Source organism: Carcharodon carcharias, chromosome 5 (assembly GCF_017639515.1).
Source record: "Carcharodon carcharias isolate sCarCar2 chromosome 5, sCarCar2.pri, whole genome shotgun sequence".
NCBI classification, from domain to species: Eukaryota; Metazoa; Chordata; class Chondrichthyes; order Lamniformes; family Lamnidae; genus Carcharodon; species Carcharodon carcharias.
The window spans coordinates 191414617-191437533 of record NC_054471.1 but is presented as its reverse complement, the minus strand read 5'-3'; the positions used below and the strand labels follow the sequence as shown (position 1 = coordinate 191437533).

The 22917-nt window shown below is 45.3% G+C and overlaps 1 protein-coding gene across 2 annotated transcripts in view; it reads right to left on the bottom strand.

Annotated features, from left to right (window-relative positions):
* Positions 1-22917, bottom strand: part of otofa (otoferlin a) — a 480240-nt gene that overhangs the window by 240534 nt on the left and 216789 nt on the right. For both annotated transcript variants that reach the window (XM_041188008.1, XM_041188007.1), the window contains exon 6: positions 13818-13862. In XM_041188008.1, the coding sequence (XP_041043942.1) occupies positions 13818-13862 (45 nt within the window). The remainder of the gene's footprint in view (positions 1-13817; positions 13863-22917) is intronic.

The window sequence follows — 22917 nt, the reverse complement described above, 5'->3', positions numbered from 1 at the left end:
TTTGAGCCCCTGTGACAAAAGTATAATAACGCTCATATTATTGTGATTTATTGTAAAAGTAGGTTAATAGTGGGGTTTGAATAGTTTCTGTGTGTGTGTGTATATGGGACTTAATTGAATTAGAGACAGCTGGTCTGGAGGTTTTGACTCATCAAAAGAAGCTAGGTTTGAAAAGCTAAATATGTAAACATGGCTGAAGTCTTAGAATGTAAGGTGAGGAGAATTTGCATTTTTAGATGAATCAGTTTGAATTTCAAAGAGATGGTAGGATGTTTACACCTAGTCAGAGAAGCTAGGCCAAGCAGTGTCTTTATTTTTCTCAAAAGGATACTCACAATATTAACACCATGAAAAGATTCATATTATGAGAAAGATAAAGTTCCAAAGACATATGGGAACAATGGAATTTACATTAAAAGGGAAGAACATATGTAAAGGTGAATGAGCCTATGTGTCAGGGCTGGCATTGTAAGATCTGCCAGGAGTGTGAGAAGCCACCAATATTTGTGCATTAAGCTGCTATCTACAGAAACCACAGCTGGGAAAAGCCACTTTGAATTCTACTGTCCATGGTATTGTGTTGATTTGCCTAGATCTGTTTAAAATCTATTTTCTTTTTACTGTTGCCTTAACAGGGATGTACCTGGAAGCCAGATTAATTATAGGAGTTATTATAGTAGTAATGCGTAGACCTATGTATGTGCTTGAAATCTTTTCTTTTGTCAATCAATGTTTAATTTAGTTTTTTAAAAAATCTCTGAAATCTTGGTAGATTACTCCTGAATTCAGGGCTCGCATCTCGAAATAAAATGCAAATTGCAAAACCGCTGTGATAGCGTGATCGGGATTTCCTCATGGATTTGATCCACCTGGCATATGTCATCTGACACGTCATAACAGTCCCCTTTTATATTCCATTAGCCACTGTCCTTAATTGTGTTATTGTGATGATGGCCCCAGGAACGACCACTTAGATCATCACTGCCCAGGTCACCAGGCTTCCCAGGTCCCACTGCTTGTGTTGTCTCCTGTTTGTGGCCTCAGAGACGGAGCTTCAGCTATCATGGGATAATTCAACACCTTACGTTACTGTCCAAAATCTTTACAGAATTGTAATGGAGTAGACGGAGGCCATTGGGCCCATCGTGTCTGTACTGGCTCTCTGAGCATTTTAACTTAGTGCCAATTTCCCCCTTTTCCCCCTAACCCTGCACATTGTTTCTATTTAAATAAACATCCAATGCCCTCTTCAATGCCTCAATTGAACCTGCCTCCACCACACTTCCAGGCAGTGCATTCCAAACCCTAACTACTCGCTGTGTGAAAAAGTTTTTTCTCACCTCGCATTTGGTTCTTTTGCAAAACACTTTAAAATTGTGACCTCTTTTTCTCAATCCATTTACGAGCGGGAACAGTTTCTCCCCATCTACTCTGTCCAGAACCCTCATGATTTTGAAAACTCCTATCAAGTCTCCTCTTAGCTTTCACCTCTCCAAGGAAAACAGTCCCAACTTCTTCAATCATTCCTCATAATTGAAGTGTCTCATCCCTGGAACCATTCTCGTAAACCTCTTCTGCACTCTTTCCAATGCATTCACATCTTTCCAATAGTGTGGCACCCAGAACTGCACACAATACTCCAGCTGAGGTCTTATATAAGTTCATCATAACCTCCCTACTCTTGTATCCTATGCCCCTGTTAATGAAGCCTAGAATACTTTATGCTTTAGAAACAGCTCTCCCTGTCCTGCCACCTTTAACGCCTTATGTACATATACACCCAGGCCTCTCTACTCCTGCAGACCCTTTAGAATAATATCCTTTATTTTATACTGTCTCTCCATGTTCTTTGAACCAAAGTGTATCACCTCACACTTCTCCACATTAAACTTCATCTGCCATCTATCTGTTCACTCCACCAATGTGTCAATGTCCTTTTGAAGTTCTACACTGTCCTCCTCACAGTTTACAATTCTCCCAAGTTTTGTGTCATCTGCAAAGTTGTCCCATGCACACCAAAAGATCTAGATCATTTATATATATCAGGAAAAGTAAGGGTCCCAATACCGGCCCCTGGGGAACTCCACTACAAACCTTCTTCCTGCCCGAAAATACCCATTAACCATTACTCTCTGTTTCCTAGCCCTCAGCCAATTTTGTATCCATGTTGCTACTGTCTCTTTTATTCCATGACCTATAACTTTCCTCATAAATCTGCTGTGTGGCACTATATTGAACGTCTTTTGGAAGTCCATATACACCACATCAACGGTCTTACCCTCATCAACCATCTCTGTTACCTCTTCAAAAAACTCCAGCAAGTTAGTTAGACATGATTTTCCTTTAACAAATCCATGCTGACTCTTCCGAATCAATCCACATTTTTCCATGTAACTATTAATCCTATCCCAAATGATTGTTTCTAGTTAAAAGTTTGCGGCCAGCTGTAACCGTGATGGGTGGTGAGCACCATTCCTTTGCCACTGACCACAAGATCCAATAATAATGTATTCGGTTTGGATGGTAGCCCCATAGTATGTGATATAGCAACTACTTTAGGGTTTTTTCTAGCTTTCTATATACTTAGAACAAGTAAATCCTAAGAATTACATTCCTTATGATCTATAATATCTTTGCTGCAAAATAAATCCTGGAATAGAGGAAATAAATAATTCAGGGATAAAACGGGAGTTGAAATTTTGCCTTTTATATGATGCCTTTTGTTAAACCATCTAACAAATCAGAAAAGATTTACTGTATGGGAAAATCATAAGCTTTTATGCCTGCTGGCTGAGTTATTTATCCTCACAAATGCGCCTCTTGGGAACTAAATCTGCATCTATCTATTTGCTGTTCCTAAAAAATTCATGTTTCCTGTGTGTATTTCTGATGGTAGGAAATATAATCTTGCAATAAGCCAACTCAGCAAACACTTGGTGCCTGGTTGTAGATTGGAAGTGTTCTGGACTGTGGGGAGAACAATAATGCAGAATACCCCTGAATACAATTCCTGAGACAACAAAAAAACAAGTATTGCAAGATGATTGAGCGGCATTTCAAACATCATCTCTTGATTGGAAACAAAAACAGAATTACCTGGAAAAACTCAGCAGGTCTGGCAGCATCGGCGGAGAAGAAAAGAGTTGACGTTTCGAGTCCTCATGACCCTTCGACAGAAGTTCTGTCGAAGGGTCATGAGGACTCGAAACGTCAACTCTTTTCTTCTCCGCCGATGCTGCCAGACCTGCTGAGTTTTTCCAGGTAATTCTGTTTTTGTTTTGGATTTCCAGCATCCGCAGTTTTTTTGTTTTTATCTCTTGATTGGATTTGGTTACTATTGGCTAGGATAGTGACATCAGCAAAATACGTTTGAAAGTACACCTTTAGTCTGGGTATTCTGACAAACTAAGAAATTGCCTGGTGTGCAATGAGTTAAGAAGCTGATTAAAGAAACCCCTGCAAAAATCTGCAAGCTGAAGAGACAGTAGGGAAGGAATGCATTTCCAGCCAGAAGTTAAATGGCAGAGCCCGGAGGCTAAAGAGAGTTGCAATTATGGGCAGCATTTCTTAGTCCTTTCTGTACAAGTTATTAATACAGGCTAGTTACAGTCTTGGAGCTAAGAAAACTTCATTGTAAATCTTCTGTGCAGTGTGGAGGTAAACTGCCTTTAATATAAATAATTTTGAATCCACTAAAAAAATTGTAAATTTGTGAGGTATTCCACAGGAGGGCAACTTGGTAAGAAGGCTGGAAGGCCATATTTAAGTAAATGCTCCAGCACTGTCAGCTAGCTCTTATTGTGAACCATCAACAGGGAAATGCTCAATTTCTGGCCTGTGAGATTAAAAATCTTTTAACCAATTCATTCTTTGTTCTGGAGCCAAGCTGACCGGCTGAGGGAAATTGTTTCAACTCCTGTTAACGGAAGATAATTTTGATACAACAAATAAAAATGCACCCACAACCTCCAAAAAATACAAAGCAAAGATCAACCCACAAGAAACAGTGGGCGGAATCATTCTAGATTTGCATTAAGTGCGTTAGTGAGCGGGAAATAGGACATTTTACCTGTTGGCCGCAATGGGGGCTTCTCACGCCATATCGTTCCAATCCCGCCTCATTAATCACGCATTCCCGGGAAACATGCCATTTCAATGGGCGTAGCGGGCTCCAATTTGCCCTCCACGCTGTCACCTCACTGCTTCATCATGCCAGGCACCACATTTAAAGTGCACACATCTCTAAGTACTACCAACCCAGGACTGCTTCAAAGCAGACATGCAAGAAAGGCAAAAAGATTGCAGCCTCCGGTTTAGTAACTCAACCCTTGAGTGCCTTTTGAATGCCGTGATGTCCTCTAACCCAGATCTGGCTGTAGGAGGGGCAGCAACATCACCACCCCGGCTAGGGAGGCAATGGCAGTGGTGATCATTGCCAATGCTGCACAGAAGAGGTTGGCCATCCAATGCAGAAAGAGGATGCTGCCAGGGTAAGGCAACCATCTCATCACTCTGAACTCACAAGCCCACCACGCATTCATTGGCATCTCACTCACTACCTGCTCATGCGTCATGAATATCATGCATCTCCTCACAAGGATGGGTGGAATAGTCACATGCACCCACCCTCAGTTATGTATTCATGGATGGTTTCAGATTGACTTGTGATGGAGGAGTAAGAATTGTTCACTCAGCTATTTTTCAGATTGAGGATGATATGAGACACTGGGGAGAAAAAGAAAGGGAAAAAATAAAATGAAATAAGCATTGAATTTTTTATTGCAATGGAAGGCTTTTTCAGCAGTGTTAGAGTGGGTAGGTCAAGGAAAGGCATATGCACTTCCCCAAGCAATCTGAATCCGAATCTAGGCCAAAGCCAAGTGACCTGTTCAGTTTTAAGTTGTGATCTGGTTAGGGACCAGTAACCTGTTTTGTTAATTAGACAAAACTTGAAATCCTAGTTATAAAAACAAAAAAACTGCGGATGCTGGAAATCCAAAACAAAAACAGAATTACCTGGAAAAACTCAGCAGGTCTGGCAGCATCGGCGGAGAAGAAAAGAGTTGACGTTTCGAGTCCTCATGACCCTTCGACAGAACTTGCGTTCGAGTCCAAGAAAGAGTTGAAATATAAGCTGGTTTAAGGTGTGTGTGTGGGGGGCGGAGAGATAGAGAGACAAAGAGGTGGAGGGGGGGGGTGGGGGTGTGTGGTTGTAGGGACAAACAAGCAGTGATAGAAGCAGATCATCAAAAGATGTCAACGACAATAGTACAATAGAACACATAGGTGTTAAAATTAAAGTTGGTGATATTATCTAAACGAATGTGCTAATTAAGAATGGATGGTAGGGCACTCAAGGTATAGCTCTAGTGGGTTTTTTTTATATATAATGGAAATAGGTGGGAAAAGGAAAATCTTTATAATTTATTGGAAAAAAAAAGGGAAGGGGGAAACAGAAAGGGGGTGGGGATGGGGGAGGGAGCTTACGACTTAAAGTTGTTGAATTCAATATTCAGTCCAGAAGGCTGTAAAGTCCCTAGTCGGAAGATGAGGTGTTGTTCCTCCAGTTTGCGTTGGGCTTCACTGGAACAATGCAGCAAGCCAAGGACAGACATGTGGGCAAGAGAGCAGGGTGGAGTGTTGAAATGGCAAGCGACAGGGAGGTTTGGGTCATTCTTGCGGACAGACCGCAGGTGTTCTGCAAAGCGGTCGCCCAGTTTACGTTTGGTCTCTCCAATGTAGAGGAGACCACATTGGGAGCAACGGATGCAGTAGACTAAGTTGGGGGAAATGCAAGTGAAATGCTGCTTCACTTGAAAGGAGTGTTTGGGTCCTTGGACGGTGAGGAGAGAGGAAGTGAAGGGGCAGGTGTTGCATTTTTTGCGTGGGCATGGGGTGGTGCCATAGGAGGGGGTTGAGGAGTAGGGGGTGATGGAGGAGTGGACCAGGGTGTCCCGGAGGGAGCGATCCCTACGGAATGCCGATAAGGGGGGGTGAAGGGAAGATGTGTTTGGTGGTGGCATCATGCTGGAGTTGGCGGAAATGGCGGAGGATGATCCTTTGAATGCGGAGGCTGGTGGGGTGATAAGGGAGGACAAGGGGGACCCTATCATGTTCCTGGGAGGGAGAGGAAGGTGTGAGGGCGGATGCGCGGGAGATGGGCCGGACACGGTTGAGGGCCCTGTCAACGACCATGGGTGGAAAACCTCGGTTAAGGAAGAAGGAGCACATGTCAGAGGAACTGTTTTTGAATGTAGCATCATCGGAACAGATGCGACGGAGGCGAAGGAATTGAGAGAATGGGATGGAGTCCTTACAGGAAGCAGGGTGTGATGAGCTGTAGTCGAGATAGCTGTGGGAGTCGGTGGGTTTGTAATGGATATTGGTGGACAGTCTATCACCAGAGATTGAGACAGAGAGGTCAAGGAAGGGAAGGGAAGTGTCAGAGATGGACCACGTGAAAATGATGGAGGGGTGGAGATTGGAAGCAAAATTAATAAATTTTTCCAAGTCCTGACGAGAGCATGAAGCGGCACCGAAGTAATCATCGATGTACCGGAGAAAGAGTTGTGGAAGGGGGCCGGAGTAGGACTGGAACAAGGAATATTCCACATACCCCATAAAGAGACAGGCATAGCTGGGGCCCATGCGGGTACCCATAGCCACACCTTTTACTTGGAGGAAGTGAGAGGAGTTGAAGGAGAAATTGTTCAGTGTGCACCTTAAACCAGCTTATATTTCAACTCTTTCTTGGACTCAAACGCAAGTTCTGTCGAAGGGTCATGAGGACTCGAAACGTCAACTCTTTTCTTCTCCGCCGATGCTGCCAGACCTGCTGAGTTTTTCCAGGTAATTCTGTTTTTGTTTTGAAATCCTAGTTAGTTGCTAAGAGCATAAAACCACAAGATTCCCTGGTTTTAAACAAACATAAGAAATTTTACAAGAGTCAGCAAAATAACACTAAATACTACCTATCTTATACTCTAACATCCAGAATTAAAATGAGATAAACATGAATTAACAGGCAAACTGTGGTCATACACACCACAAGTTGCACATTAAATGGCAAATACAACCAAGACATATCCCAGAGCTTTCTCAGCAACCCACCTAGATATCAGTGATCATTATGATTCACAAAAAAACCTGTAAACTCTGCCTTCCTCATGAGGGATTTCAGCTCCTCTCCTTTGAGGATTTAGCCTCTGATTTCCCTCAACAGCCACTCTAACTCAAGATGGAGACTCTCTCTCTTCTTTTGCTTACAATGAATTGTCAGGCAACCGGACTCCAGCTCAGGCGCTCCCGATGACTGCTTACCCCTGAGCTGCTCATCCACTCTGTCTGAGACTGCATTCCATTGGATTGGCCAGGCTGCACCCCGGCATCTTACACACAGAGTAAAGATCCCTCTACACTCTCCCATCAAACGGTCCCAACAAGGAAGGAGGAATTACTGGATATGGTTCTGGGGAAAAGGTGGGTCAAGAGATCAAGTATCTGCAGGGCAAAATGATCATATCATTAGTTTGAGATTTGCTATTGAAAAAGACAATGAGAAATCCAAAGTAAAAATACTTAATTGGACGAGGGCCAATTTCAGTGGGTTAAGAATAGATGTGCCCCAGGTAAATTGGAATGAAAGGTTGGCAGTCAAAACTGTAACAGAACAATGGGCTGCTTTTAAATAGGAGATGGTTCAAGTACAGTCGAGGTACATTCCCAGGAGAGAGAAAGGTTGAGCAAATGAAGCTAGAGCTCTCTCGAATATAAGTAGTAAAAAGGTAGCTAAAGGAGGGGTGGACCCTATTAGGCTCCAAAAGGGGGATCTGTGCATGTTGGCAGAAGGCACAATTGAGATACTAAATAAGTATTTTACATCTGCCTTTATCAAGGAAGAAGATACTGCTAAAGTCATAGTAAAGGGGTAGGTCACTGACATACTGGATGGGCTAAAAATTGTTAAAGAGGAAATATTAGAAGGACTGGCTGTACTTAAACTTGATAAGTCAAGAGGGCCAGATGGAATGCATTTGAGGATGCTGTTGGAAGGGTGGAAATTGCAGAGAGGCTGGCTATAATCTTTGAACCATCCTTAAGTACAAGGCTGTGTCAGAGGGTTGGAGATATACAAATGTTACACTGAAAATAGACACATATTGTCAAAGCTTTTTGTCTTGTACTCATCCGGACAATTTTCAAGAATACCAAAATTTAAGGGAGCAACAATTTATAGTGCATGCGAAAAGTTAATGTAGGCAAATGTGAAGTAAAACATTTTGGAAGAATGAGGAGAGGCAATTAAAACTAAAGGGTGCAATTCTAAAAGGGGTGCAGGAGCAGAGGGACCTGGGGATTAAATGCACAATCATTGAATGTGGCAGCTCAGGTTAAGAAAGCACTTAAAAAGGCAAATGAGATCCTGGGCTTTATAAACAGAGGCATAGAGATGGAAAGCAAAGAAGTTATGATGAACCTATATAAAAAAAAAACTGATTCACCCTCAATTGGAGCATTGTGTCCAATTCTGGGCATGGCACTTTAGGAAAGATGTGAAGGCTATGGAGTGAGAGCAAAACTAGTTTACGAGAATGCTTCCAGGGATGAAGAACTTCACTTCAAAGGGTAGACTGGAGAAGCTGGTGCTGTTCTCTTTAGAGAAGACAGGGTTGAGAGGAATTTTGACAGATTTGTTCAAAATCACGAGGGGTCTGGACAGGGTAGGTAGAAACTGTTCCCATGGGGGCAAGGGTCAAGAAACAGAGGACACTGATTTAAGATGATTAGTAAAAGAACCAAAGGCAACACGAGGACATTTATTTTACACAGTGAGTGGTTAGGAGAGTCAGGCATAGCTGTAACTTTTAAAAGGGAATTGGATAAGCAACCGGAGATAAAAAAAATTGCAGTGTTAAGGGGAATGTGCGGGTGGTGGTGTTGTATATTATATATTGTGTTATACGGAGATACAAATTAAGACAAGAGTAGGTCACTCAGCCCCTCGAGTCTGCTCTGCAATTTAATAAGATCATGGCTGATCTGATTGTAACCTTAAATCCATATTCCCACCTACTGCCGATAACCTTTCACCCTCTTGCTTTTCAAGAATCTATCTACCTCTGCCTTAAAAATATTCAAAGACTCTGCTTCCACCGCCTTTTGAGGAAGACAACAGTTGGTATCACAAAGAGGGTCTTATGGTTGAACATTAACTGTTTACTGATAACACATAACTATATACATATGTACAGGGTATAGCCCAAATTATGAGCTAACTCCATGCTTGTTTCTACCCAGGTTTCTGCCCAGTCCACAACTGACAATAGTCTCTAGTCTCAGGTCACATGTCTCTTTGCAACACACTGTGGGTGGTACTCTTTCCCTGTCCCATATTAACCCTTGCTATGGCAGACTCCCTTATACTACAAATGGGACTAGTTGAATTGCACTTGCAGAGAGCAAGCGTGGACTCAGTCAGCCAAATAGCCTGTTTCTGTGTTATACCTGTTCTATGATTCTCACAAGTGCCAGGCAATGACCAACTCCACCAGTATAGAGTCTGATAACCTGCCCTTGACATTCAACACATTGCCATTACTGAAATACCCACCAACAACATCCTGGCAGTCATTATTGACAAGCACTGGGGGGAAATGGTGGTGTGCTGGTAACATCACTGGGCTAGTAACCTAGGCTAATTCTCTGAGGAGAAGAGTTCAAATCGCACCACAGTAACTGGTGCAATTTCAATTTAATTAATTAGTAGAAATCTTTTTGAAATTGAATGCCATGAAACGATCATCGATTGTCATAAAGACTCATCTGGTTCACTGATACCCTTTAGGGAAGGAAATCTGCCATCCTTACCTGATGTGGTCTACACGTGAAACCAGATCCACAGCAATGTGATTGACTCTTAGCTGCCTTCTGAAATGGTATAGCAAGACACTGAGTTCAAGACAACAAATGCTGGCCTTGCCAATGACGTCTCATGAAAATATTTTAAAAATAGTAACTTAATTGGACCAGCCAAAAAAAAATATATTGTGGCACAGTGGGAGCATCTCTACCCCGGGGCCAGATTCTCCAGGTTCAAGTCCCATGCCAGGACCTGTTGATCATGGAAGGAGTGTTCATGATGAAATTCAATGGGCTGATCCTTCCACCACCTCTCCACCATCCTCCAAAGGGGAAAAACATGTGTCTTAAGATACACTAAAAAATTGTTTGCAGTCATACAAACAAATAAGTAATGTGCTCACAAGAGATATTCTGTGGTGAGGAACTCACTGTCTGCTTCCAGCTCCGTATGCCCGCAAAGCCTGTTCACCATACACAAGGGACAAGTCAGGGGTTTGATGGAATGCTCTCCAGTTGCCTGGATGTGTGCAATTCCACATCCAGAACAAAGAAGTTTGATCAGCACTCCATCCAGCATCTTAAACATTTATTCCTTTCACCAATGGTGCATTGTGGCTTCGTCTACGAAACACAGTGCAACAACTCAACAAAGTTCCTACAACAGCATTTTCTAAACCTACAACCTTGGTTACCTATGAGAACAAAGGCAGAACATGCATGGGAACGCCAACACCTTCAAGTTTCCTTCCAAGATACACACCATCCTGACTTGGAAATAAAATACCATTCCTTCATTGTTGTTGGATAAAGGTCCTAGAAGTCCCTATCTTCACCACGTGAATTGTAGAGAGTCAAAAGGTGGCTCATCACCACCTTCTCAAGGGCAGTTATGGATGGGCAATAAATTCTGGTCTTTCCAGCAATGTCTACATCCCATGAATGAATAAAAAATATTAAGAAGTGAAACTCCATTTTAAGTTGTCATATGTTGCTCTTAGTTATACATTACACTGGACGGAATCATCTGTGCCGCTGGTGTTAGGCGTGTTCGGTGGCATAGGTGAACAATATGGTGGAAGGCCAAAAATTGGTTTAATGACATCGTGAAACCAGTTTGCGATTGTCCGCACACCCACTGATAGCAGCCCGTGTTTCCTGCCATCGGACGTTGGGAACCTCGTTGTAATACATCTGCATATCATTATAAGCCCAGCCTACCGGACTCATCCTCCCGCCGCTGGATCATCTGCTGATGTGTTTCACAAGAGCACATAAAATGTGTGCATTTGGTGGGCTGCAATTTGAGGGGAACTCAGAGGTGAGTGCTCGCCTGGGTTGCCTGTTGGACCTCAAGGTTGAGGTGCGTTGTTGGGGGTGGAGAAGGGCTGCCCTGCGCTTGAGGCAACTTGGGGGCAGGGCAAGGGCTGCCCTGAGGTTGAAGGTAGCACACAAGCAGGTTGGGAGGTGTTATTGGGCGAGAGAAGCGGCCATGCATTAGGGAAACCTTGTATAAAGTGATGATACCTCTGCAACTGAGATAGTTCAGGCACAGCCACATTGATATGACCGGAGCCAGGTCTCTAGCTTCTCTGCCCACTCAAGTAATGCAAAGGGATCAAAGTACCACCAAGTGCTCGAGAGCTTTTCACCCTTCGGGCACAGACTGCAAACTAATGGGTATTTTAGTGGACTGCAGAGCAGTTGGATGACTGGGCACGTTGTACAATCTCCTTGCTAAAGCTGGTCTGGAACAGTCACTGCTGGAGATACTCACAGCCCCTTTGCAATGCTATCATCCCGGTTTGGACCAGTCTCCCCATCATGGTTCAAGCTAACAGTGCAGCCTTGCAGCATGGGTTAGGAGAATGTCTGTACTTGAGCTGCAACCATGCAGCACACTAATCTCTGGCCATCAAATTTATGATCAGAACTCTCCAGGATGCGTTAAGGGGCCTTCAGACTTAACCAAAAGCGGTTTTTAGTACACCCATGTTAACCCACACGTCTCTCTCTTTCATCCTGCAGGAGGAGTGCATCAGGATTATGGAAACTGGTGATCTAGCTGTCTGCTGTATGCCTCGTGGCTTACAGAGAACAAAGACAATGGAGAAGAGAGCAACTGAGGTGCCTGGCTGCACAGAGGGAGGAGCAGCACCCTCAAGAAGAAGGGGTGGCTGGGACTCCTGTACAGGCTGCCAAAGAGCCACAATGAGCTGTCACTGGTCGGCACCTAGCTGGACCCAGGGTCTATAGGCTCTTTTATTCCTGTAGATGACTGAGAACCAGTGCCACTGAAGACTCCGCAAGTCTTGGGAACTGATCAGTCACATCTGCCAGCAACTACCGGATTTGGTGTCAAGTGGATATGCAGGGCATCCACTGCCCGTGGCTGTGAAAGTGACTGTGACACTTAATTTCTATGCCTGTGACTCCTTTCAGGGCTCCACAGGTGACCTCTGTGGGACTTCACAAGCCACCACCCACCAATGCATCCATGAGGTCATGGATGCCATCTTCAGGAGGACACACAACTTTGTGCATTTCTCCCGGGACCAAGACAGCCAGGATGTAAGAGCGATTGGATTTGCCCAGATCTTGGGTTTTCGACAGGTGCAGAGTGCGATCGACTGCGCTCATGTGGCGCTGAGATCTCCGACACACCAGGTGGTTAACTATGTCAACTGCAAGGGATGCCATTCACTGAATGTGCAGCTGGTGTGCGACCACCACAAACGCATCCTGCAGGTCTGCGCACACTTTCCAGGGAGGGTCTATGACTCCTACATCCTCAGTCCATCACAGATTCCTGAAATGTTCCAGGGTCCCCAGATGCTGCAGGGATGGCTCCTCGGGGACAAGGCCTACCCGTACAGGACGTGGCTGATGACACCCGTGCAGCGGCCTCAGACTGCAGCAGAGCGAAGCTGTAACGAGGCTCATGCTGCAGCTCACAACTTGGTGGGGCAGACCATCGGGATGTTGAAGATGAGGTTCCGGTGCCTGGACCGGTCTGGTGGAGTCCACAGACGGTGTCACACATCATCATCGTCTGCTGCACCCTTTACAACCTGGCGCTGTAACAGGGGGAGGAGCTGGCTGAGGAGATGCAGGAGCTGGAGGTCTCCTCCAGAGAAGAGGACACCGATGGGGATGAGGCTGAGGAGGTCCTCAAAGGCAACGATGGCAGTGATGAGACCCTCACACTGGCCAGATAAGACAGGCTTGCTCAGGAGGCCCTCATAGCTGCTAGATTTGTGGAGGATGATGACAACATGCAGTGAGGACACTCCATAGATCTTCACATAGCCTCTGACTCCTGTCTGGTCGAAGGCAGCTCGCTTGTGCTCTGTGATCAGGGTCATATCATAGAGAAGCAGCCAAGAAGCTTTAAAAGCATCTGATCCTTTGTCCGTCTTCAGCACCTGATCCCTTCAGGAGCACAATATGGTCACAGATGCTGAAGAGATGGGGGCCAACCCCACCTTAAAGATGCTGAGAGCACACAGAGAGAATGACGGAACTCTCTGACACCTGCCCACAACATTCTGGCAGAAATGACCAGCATCATCGAGGTGCAGGCATCAGTAATGTGTCCAATGAGTGTGAGGCTGGACCATCACTTTGGTCTGAAGGCTGCACAAAGCACAGGGAAGAGGCCCTGGACTGAGACAACTCTCTTTATCTTGTGTAGAAAGGTTTCACATCTGAGTGACACCTGTGTCATCTGAATGACACAAACACTGCTCATCAGAACAATGGGGCAAAGGCAGGGAGACATTGTTGAAAGTTTATTGACAATAGTGAACAGTATGTACAAGTGATTAACACCCATTCCCAGGCTGCGCTTCTACATCTTCTTAACTTTCCTAACACTGCCGCTATGTCTTGGTACTTCCCTGACATCCACAGTGGAGGTGGAGGCAGCCTGCTGACTGCTACACCCTGTCTGTGATGACCTTAGTGGGCGTCCTCTGGAGGGCCGAGACCTGGGGGACCCCGGCCTGCTTTCGGGCTCCTGCTGTGTGGCAGTGGCACCCTCCTCGGCCTGTGAAGCTGGAGCTCTGAGGTCACAGGAAGAGGGGATTCGGATGGGCTGGACAGTCCCAGAATCACCTGGGTGGATGGCCCCGGGGGCTGATCCTCCTCCCTATGGGTGCCCGAGGGCCCCTGGCTGCCTCCTTGAGGAGAAAGGTTAGCTGGAGTGAGATCGAGCTGCCCTGCACCCCTCTCGTACTGCAGGCCAACTATGGCATCAGCGATGGAGTCCAGCCCACACACAGTGCAGGAGCAACATTCTGGGCCAGGGTTTCCATGGCAGCCGCCATCTTATCAGTTTGACTTGGTGCATTTGCATGCCGGAGCTATCACCTCAGCCTGAAGGTGAATGGACTCTTCCATTGTGCCTTGCAACCTGAGGAGTGCAGCAGACATCCCTTCCTGATGTTCCTGAGCTTGCCTTTGCAGCTCCAGCAACTGTGACATGACTGAGTCCAGAGGCTCATCATCTGACGCAGGCTCAGCAGATTTCTGGCCCCCAGCAACCCTCCGAGTGCCAGACACCTGGGAAGTCCCTCCTGTCACTTGTTGTGGATCAGAAAATGCGATGTTCTCACCAGATTATGATCCCGAGGCTACTCTAAAGCTAAGTTCCTCTGAGGTGTGTGTCTCTGCGCCGGTGGAGGGTGTGGGTGAGCGCTGTGATGGGACTTCAGGGAGGGTGCCTCCAGATTCCTCTTCGGAGGTTTCTTCGGGGCTTGAATGGAGGCCCTGGGTCATGGACTCAGTTGGCTGTTTGGCAGATGTGCCTGCGAAAGTAAGGAGAGATAATTAGTGCACGGCAGTGGCCTGTGAAACATCACTCACAGCATGGTTGTCTGATGGATGTTGCACTGCTGGGTCTTCACTTATTAGAGCAGCACCGACCTCACTGTCAGCACAGGAATGGTCCAGATCCTCGCTGGCCAGCTGGATGACTCTGCTTTCAATGTCCGCGAAGACCTTGATTTCAGGCATTCCTCCACCGGTCTGTGACCTCTCCCTCTTGTTGTGTGCCAGCTTGTCCTGCATGGATAGAGATGGAGAGAGTGTAAGTAGAACACATGCCAGATGATATGTATGCCTGGCATGTGTGGCCGGTGAGTGGTCCTATGGACAGGATGAGGATAATGAAGGTGTGTGTCACTTGAAGTGGCAGTGAGTGAGGTCCCTGTGGATGTGTGATGGGTTTGTGAGTGTGTGAGTTGTGAGTGGTGAGCAGTTTGACTTACCCTGGCTGAACGGAGGAGATCATTCATCCCCTTGAGGCTTTGGGAGGCTGTCCTCTTTTGAAGGGCGTTGGTGCTGACCACCACTGCCACTGCCTGTCAAGCCAAATTATTGAGTTTGCTGCCTATCCTTTGGCCAGAGTGGGGTTAGAGGACATCATGGCAAACCTCCACTGTGCCCTAAATCTGCTTGAGGGGCATGTCACTGAACTTGGGGGCCGCAGTCTTTTTGCTTTTCAGGCCGAAGAATACCCAGAATCAACAGAATGTTATGGAAAGTAATTTGTGAATTTTTTTCATTCAACGCTTTCTCAGAATTACCGAAAAATTGGCCTGGATTTTGCATTCAGAATAATAATGAGGCTGTCTGTGCTCATGATTATTAAGGAGTAAATTGAACAGCAACTTCCACATCTACACAAGGGCACAGTTAAACAAGAAATCCATATGTGGCTCCTCCACAACCTTCCCCTTCACTGGTACCTTGCAGAGAGTTGGCATTCAAATACTTCAAGACTGCAATATTCCAATGCTGGATACTCACTAAGAATAATAGAAAACGTTTGGCCATGTCCAACTGTTATGTGAATTTTTAAAGACGTGAACAGTCATAATTACTGTCAAGCAACCTCTCTGGTACTAAAAGTTAACTTCTGAATGCGTGGAGTTGCATTCCTTCGGACTTTAATCATTTTTGTTAATTTTAAAAAACAAACAAGTTAAAATAAAAACTGTTCAAAACTTTTCATTTCTGTGTCTTATTTTCTTCTCTTAACCCCAATTCCTCTCCTTGGCTGGAGTTTAATGCCCGCCCCCCCCCCACCACCACCACCACCACCACCACCACACACCCCACCCCCCCCACCCCCCCACCCAACCCCAGGAGGTGAGTTCCAAGGCAAGGGGCCATTTGATTGGTTGGGAGGGTGGGAGGGAGGTGAGGACTTGGGATATTTTTCTTTCAGTTCTACCCAATGTGTTTCAATTCATCTCATAAGAACACACATTCCAACTGCATCAGTTTGAAATGTTTCTACTTTTCACACCAGATTTGTTCTGAATGTCTCTACAACTGCTGCATTGACGCTGAAATTCAAATCCTTTTTACCGATTTCCATCCCCATCAACATGACAGGGGTTTAAATTCAGAGTAAAGAACAGTGTTTAACCACTGCATCATCCAGGCCACAGCCGATACATCTCTTGTCTATAGGGATCAATATACTAAAATGGTAGGAAATACATTGATTCCTGTAGACACACTCCAAACATTTATGAAAATGCCACAATGTTTCTTAAACGGCATGAATATTCAATACAATCTTTTATCGATAAAGGAACAGTGCCGCAAGGTGTTTACATTATATCATGAGTAAAGCTACACAGGGGTTTTATAGTCAAATAGATATATTTTAATACTTCACTATTAGCTCTTCCATGCCCCTTTGGCGTGTTCATGCTTGTTAGGCAAATGGATTATTTATTACAGAATCACAAAATGTCCACATATCTACTGTACATCTACCAACATCTGCATACTTTTGCATGGTGGTATACTAAGGTCAGTTAAAATCTCACTAAGGAAAACTGAACCGCTTGAAAGTGGCATTCTCAGACTGTTGCAAAGCATAGGTACTTGTGCAATCTTCTCAAACTTATTCCTGTGCTCTAAAGGAATGCAAAATGTTGGGTACCCCTTTTTTCATATTTCCCCATGTATTTGTGTTTTATATTGTATCCTTCCTTCCTTTGTATGCCAGAACAGAAACCTGGCTTTATTTCTTCCATCTATTATCTTATTTCCTCCACTGTCAAAATCTTCTATATTTTTTGAAATCCTAGTTCACGTCTCATTTAAATGTAATGGGCAGGCTGTCAGCTTGAATCCTTGAATCCTGCTTGAGTTCATTGGCTGGTGGTGGGGGAGAATGGTGGGGAGGGATGGGAGGGGTGGGGAGGGGTGGATGGGGCCTGTGGCCTGCACCTCTTAAAGGGGAGATAGAGTGCTCATTGTGCACTGACAGCTGCTTGTGTACATGAAGTCAACAAATGCGTGGCTAGATTCCTCGGTAATGCCCTTAAAACTTTAGTGAAGGAAATAAGTGGAAGGAAGAATATTGTATTCTCATCAGATGGGAGAACAATGACCCACCATACAGCTGGGGAAGGAAAACTCAAGGTAATTGAGTGTATGATTGCCACAAAGGCTCTTTCAGCCACAATGACACAACGAGCGCCAAACCCATTGCAATCAATCCGAAGTTTGCTAGAAGCCCTTGGACAAATTCCCTCTGCTCAGTCTCCAAATTACTGTCACAAATCATTACTGTCAGTTCCCACAGTCAAAATACAACAAGAACTCTGGAGCAGCACACGAGCAGCCCAAACAAACGAACCAGTCATTTTCCTGAAAGCGTTTGATGGTCCTTTGAATCTCAGGAGAAAAAGTATTCTCCAGGTCATTCATAATTTCCATGACTAATTTAGGTTTGGTGAACAGGACACCAGGGCTGTTGTAAAGAAGGTTAGGGTGCTCAGGCAAGTCCAGGCTATTAATTAGCATGTTTAAATAAGTGGTTGCTGATTTCCAGTGGACATGCTGGATGTTTAAATGAAGTCCCAATTCATAACTGACAAGCAGGTTTCGTCCGCCATATGGGCATGAATGATCGCAACCAGAATTTCATTGCTTTAGTCCTCATTGTTTGAAGGTATAGCAAAAGTTCCCAAGCGTTGAATGCTCCCCCTCTGTCTTAGACAGCAAAGAAAATCTGCTAAGTCTAGTCCCGGTCTACAGAAGCTTAACACTTAGACTATTTACGCTGACAGGTATAAAAAAAGACTCCTGTTTTGTCCATGTTAACTTTATGGTTTAAGGTTTATGTACTACTGGTAAATTAAAGTAAGGGAATCTGAAGGACTAATTCTGATTGAAAAATTTATCCTAGCAAGTTTGCGAAATAGAAGAACATTTGATTTCCATCCCTCCTTCTATTCTTCTCACCATATCTCTCCATCTCTTTTTCTAGAAACGTATCTAACTGGTTCACGAATCCATTTGAATGCAATTTATTTGACTTTTAAATCAACTTTGCATCAGTTGCCTCCCTTGACAACATATTTCAAACAGCTATTCCATGTCTTCTTCTGACTTCTTAATTTTAAATTTATGCCCCTTGTTGTTTTTACCCCTTCCTAAAGGTGAACAATTTGTCTGCATTAAATTTTTCATTCCATGTCTTTTAAAAGAAACATTCACTAAATCAGGTTAAAATCTTCTTTCTTCAAAGAACAAGCCCAATTTTCTTAACTTCTCCTCGCATTTCTGGAGACCAGCATCATTATTGCTGCCCAATGCTGTATCCTGCCAAGTGCAGAAAGGGAAAGAGCTGTGATATGAGGAATGGATGGAGTAAGAAAGCAGGGGAACAATAAAGAAGGTGGAAACTGGGAGTTGCATTCCATGTTACTCCCCTGCTTTTGTCATCTCTAGACTTGACTACTCCAATGCTGCCCTGTCTAGCCACCCAATCTCCGCTCCACAGAAGCTTGAGTTCATCCAAAATTCCAAAACCCATTCCATCAGGTCCCATTCTCCCATCAACACTGGACTCAATGACTTCTATTGGCTGCTGCTCTGGCAATGCCTCAATTTTAAACTATCATACTTGTTTTCAAATCCCTCAGTAGTCTTGTCTCTCCCTATTTCGGAGCCACCTCTAGCCTCACAAGCTTTAGAGATGTCTGTACTTTCCCAATTCTGGCCTTTTGCATATTCCCAGTTATAATTGCATCATCATTAGTGGCTGCACCTTCAGTTGTCCAGGTCCTAAGCCATGGAATTCCCTCCTTAAACCTTTATGCCTCTCCACCTCTCACCCACTCCTGTCACATGGGCCGAGATTTTGTCAGGTCAATGGGATATTCCCAACTGGTTGAGGCTGCCAGCCTGTTGTTGCCGCCAGTGCCAGCAGGAGGCAAGGGCACCACTCCCCACTGCTGGCCCAGGGCACAGAGTACCAGACTACCGGGGACCCACCCCATGAGGCCGCTGGCAAACCCAACAGGATTTGCTGGAAGGCATTCTGATGACACAGGAAAGCCATAAGCCACCAAATTGTACTGGGCTCAGGGATAATGGGTGTTAACTGGTCAATAATGATCGTAATTGATAAACCTCTGGCAGCAGCTGGGAATCTCACATTAGCGCCTTCTGCCCTCTGACTTAACTGGGGGAGGTTTTGATGCCGCCGGGAGAATGACGTGTGGCCTCTCCCATGATTAAGTGGGCCAGCCACGGCCGTTGTAATATGCCTCTAAGGGACGGCAGCGCGTCATCACTCGAAGGGGAATATGTCATGTGATCGAGTCTTAGTTTCATTTGGGCCTGTGAGCAGATCACAGCAGACACAGCCCTGCTGCTGACGTCTTCTAGCTTTCCATCCATGTATATATGTGCTCATGTGTCTAGTTAAAATAAGTGAATCCACAAGAGGTTCACTCAATCCCTTATGGGTAATTGGTGCCTTTATATCGTTATAAAAACACGACAATGACAGGCTGCATTAAATCCAGCCCATGGTCTTTCAAACCTTCCTCCTTGCCCAAGGTTTTGGTCCTGACATCCTCTTATGTGATTCGGTGTGGAATTTTGTTTGACAACGTTCCTGTGAAGTGCTTGAGGCATTGGGCTCACTCTGTTAAAGACACTATATAGAACTACAAACTGTTATCGATGTTGTTGAGCAATTCCGGTGTTTTCCAACTCAACTAAGTTAAAAAGAAACTATTCTTTGCGAATGACGTTTTCCAGTCACAAGTCTAACTCCATCAGCTAAAACCAAATAATGACGTTTAAGTGAAAATGCATCCAAGTTTTGAACTTTTGTCTCCTGTCGGTTTGAGTACACAAACTCCAGCATAGTTGGAAACATGAAACTGTCACCTAAAATTGTGAGGGTTTTGTCATTTCTCATCCAGATCTCAGATAGAAATTCTCATTTCAATTGAAAAGAATGGAATTGAAATCGAATCACTGGCCCAAATCTTCCGATCAACATCGAAACCGTTGCATCTGACGCTGATCAGGCATTTATCTGGAAATGTTTAAAAAGGCCAAACCTCTGACGCAGGATCCAAAGGGAACTCCCCTCAGCGCAGGAATCCATGGAAATACCTGCAAAGAGGATCAGCGCAGAAAACATGTCCCCTTTTCACGACACCAGCTGATGTACTCAGGTAAGTATTTAAAGGCGTCACAGCTTTTCAGTGGGTTAGTGATCAAGTGTGTGAGTGTATGTGAAGGGTGAGTGGGTGAATGGGTAGGTGTGTGAGTGGTGTATGGCTGAATGAGTGAGTGGGTGAATGGGTAGGTGGGTGAGTGGTGCATGGCTGAATGGGTGAGTGGGTGAATGGGTAGGTGGGTGAGTGGATAGTCAGGTGGTTGGGGGTAGTAGGGTGAGGGGGGTAGTGGGGTGGATAATCAGGTGGTTGGGGGCTAATCGGGTGGTTGGGCGGTAGTCGGGTTGTGTCGGTAGACTCACCAGGTGATCGGCGGTTGATGGTGGGGGGCGGGGGGGGGGGTTCAGTTGTGGAGTTACCCAGCTGTTGGACCAGGTTTTAAACTGTCTAACATATCCTGGGTAACCAGCGAGGTAAGTGGTGCCGATCTGTCCCAAGCCTCTGAATCTAGCTCAAAGTCATAAACGTTCATGCAGGGTCCCGGGCAGTGAGGGAATCATCCATCAGAAGTTTAAACTTCACAGGCAATTCCCAAGTAGTTACTCATGTTCGGGCTCCTGAAGGGTCATGACCCACACCTTTCATCATGTGTCCAGTCTCGGAATATCCGGAGACTGGAAGATTTGGGCCACCATCTCCAAGTTCCCTTCCAAGTCACGCATCATCCTGACTTGGAACTATATTGTTGCTCCTTCATTGTTACTTGGCCAAAATCCTGGAACTCCCTCCCTACCAGCTCTGTGGGAGGACCGAGGCCACTTCATACAAGAAGGTCATCCCGTGGCCACCTTCTTAAGGGCAATTAAGGATGAACAATAAATGCTGGTCTTGCCAGTGATGCCCCCATCCTGGGGATGGATAAAAAGAAGATGGAAAGAAGTAGTATGGAAATAAAACATTGAAAACGTTGTGGGAAAGGGGAGGAGGCAATCCTAAAAATGTAAAAATCTAATGAAACATCTGACTCTTTTTCATGTTGGATCTCTTTCTGAAGAGACCAACACAAGGTTAGCTGGTTCTTTTGGAAGGTCAATGTGCAACGTGAAGAGTTACAAACATTCAGTTTTATTTAGCATCATTAATGATATACCAGCTCAGATAAAAATGGGGATACACATGGGCTGAACAGCACTTCTAATATTACTATTGAGCTGGCTCCTAGAAAGGGCTGTCTGGCATCAATGTCCTATGCAAGTCCCAGTCCTGCACTGTTTGGGGGTACAGTCCCCCAGCGGTGATTTTCCCTGAATTGACCAATTAATGGCTAAAGGCATGCTTGCTGTCCAGTTAAGGATGGTGGGCAGGCTTTAGAAGCCAGTGGACTAATAGGAGGCTTCCAGCATGGAAGAACCTGCAGCCTGCTGTTTCAGGTAAGAGAGAGAGGGGGCTGCCTTCATCTTGAGGTGCCGTCTCTGCGACTTTTAAAGTTTTTAGATAAAAATGAAATCACAGCAGCTAGGTCACAGGGTGGTCTGCAGGCGGGTTGGAAAGGCCTCAAAGCCTGCCAGGAGTGCTGGATCCCCCATCTATTGTCGGGAGGTCACCACCAGGCAGCTGGCCTAGTTCCTGATGCACAGGAACTAGATGCAGGCTGCTGGGAAATTCCAGTTGGCCACCATCGATTGGCCTTAATTGGGATTTTACCTAACTTAAGTGGCTACCCGCCACAAATGGGTATGAACTTTTGTGTCTGTCCACCACCATACTGGGGTGGGGGAAGAATTCTGTCCATAGTTTCCAATAATGATAGCAGGAACTGTAATTATTGATCATCCATTTGGATTTTAGTTATTCAATTGTGTCTCGCATCATCACACTCTAGTTCCATTCATGTCACCACTTGATACCAGCAGCTAGGTACAACCATTGGCACCAATAAGGGAGTGGCCAGCTATGAATACATTGCTGCCTCCAACTCCTAAGTGTGGCATATCAGACACTGGGATAGTGCTTAGAATAAGTTTGTTGGGAATTGAATATTAGATGGTAGTTAAGGTGATGGGGGTCTTGCCCGGAAACTGGAGCCCGTGTCACCTCTTTTAGGGAAGGCACACTTAACTAAGTGGCACTCAAACACTTAACTTTAAAGCAGCAGGCCCACCTCAGGAAGGACTCTGGGTGCAGAAGCCTTGCCTGCCCAGGGCTACCATCTAGCTAGAGGCTGAAAGCTCTATGATCAGCAGTGCTACCTAAGAGGAGGTGGCTCCTGCTGGTATGACATCCTCCTGAGACCTAGCATCGTCTCTGGATTCCAGGCCATGGGTGAATGATAGCAGCAAGGGGGGGGAGGGGTCGCAGGGTGGGGATCACAGGGAAGGGGGATCAACAGCAGGGAGGTGGCTCTCAGAGGGTCTCCCCCTTCCGAATGTCAGATCCCTCAATCAGACACTGCGTGGCCTTGAATGAGGGACAACCCCTGGAGCCCACAAGCAACCCCGCAGGCCATTAATTGTCCGCTGAAGGGCCTCAATTGCACTCAATGGAAAATAGAATAACATTCTGAGGGGTTGATCCGATATTGCTCAACTTTACACCTGCTGATGTTGAAAAT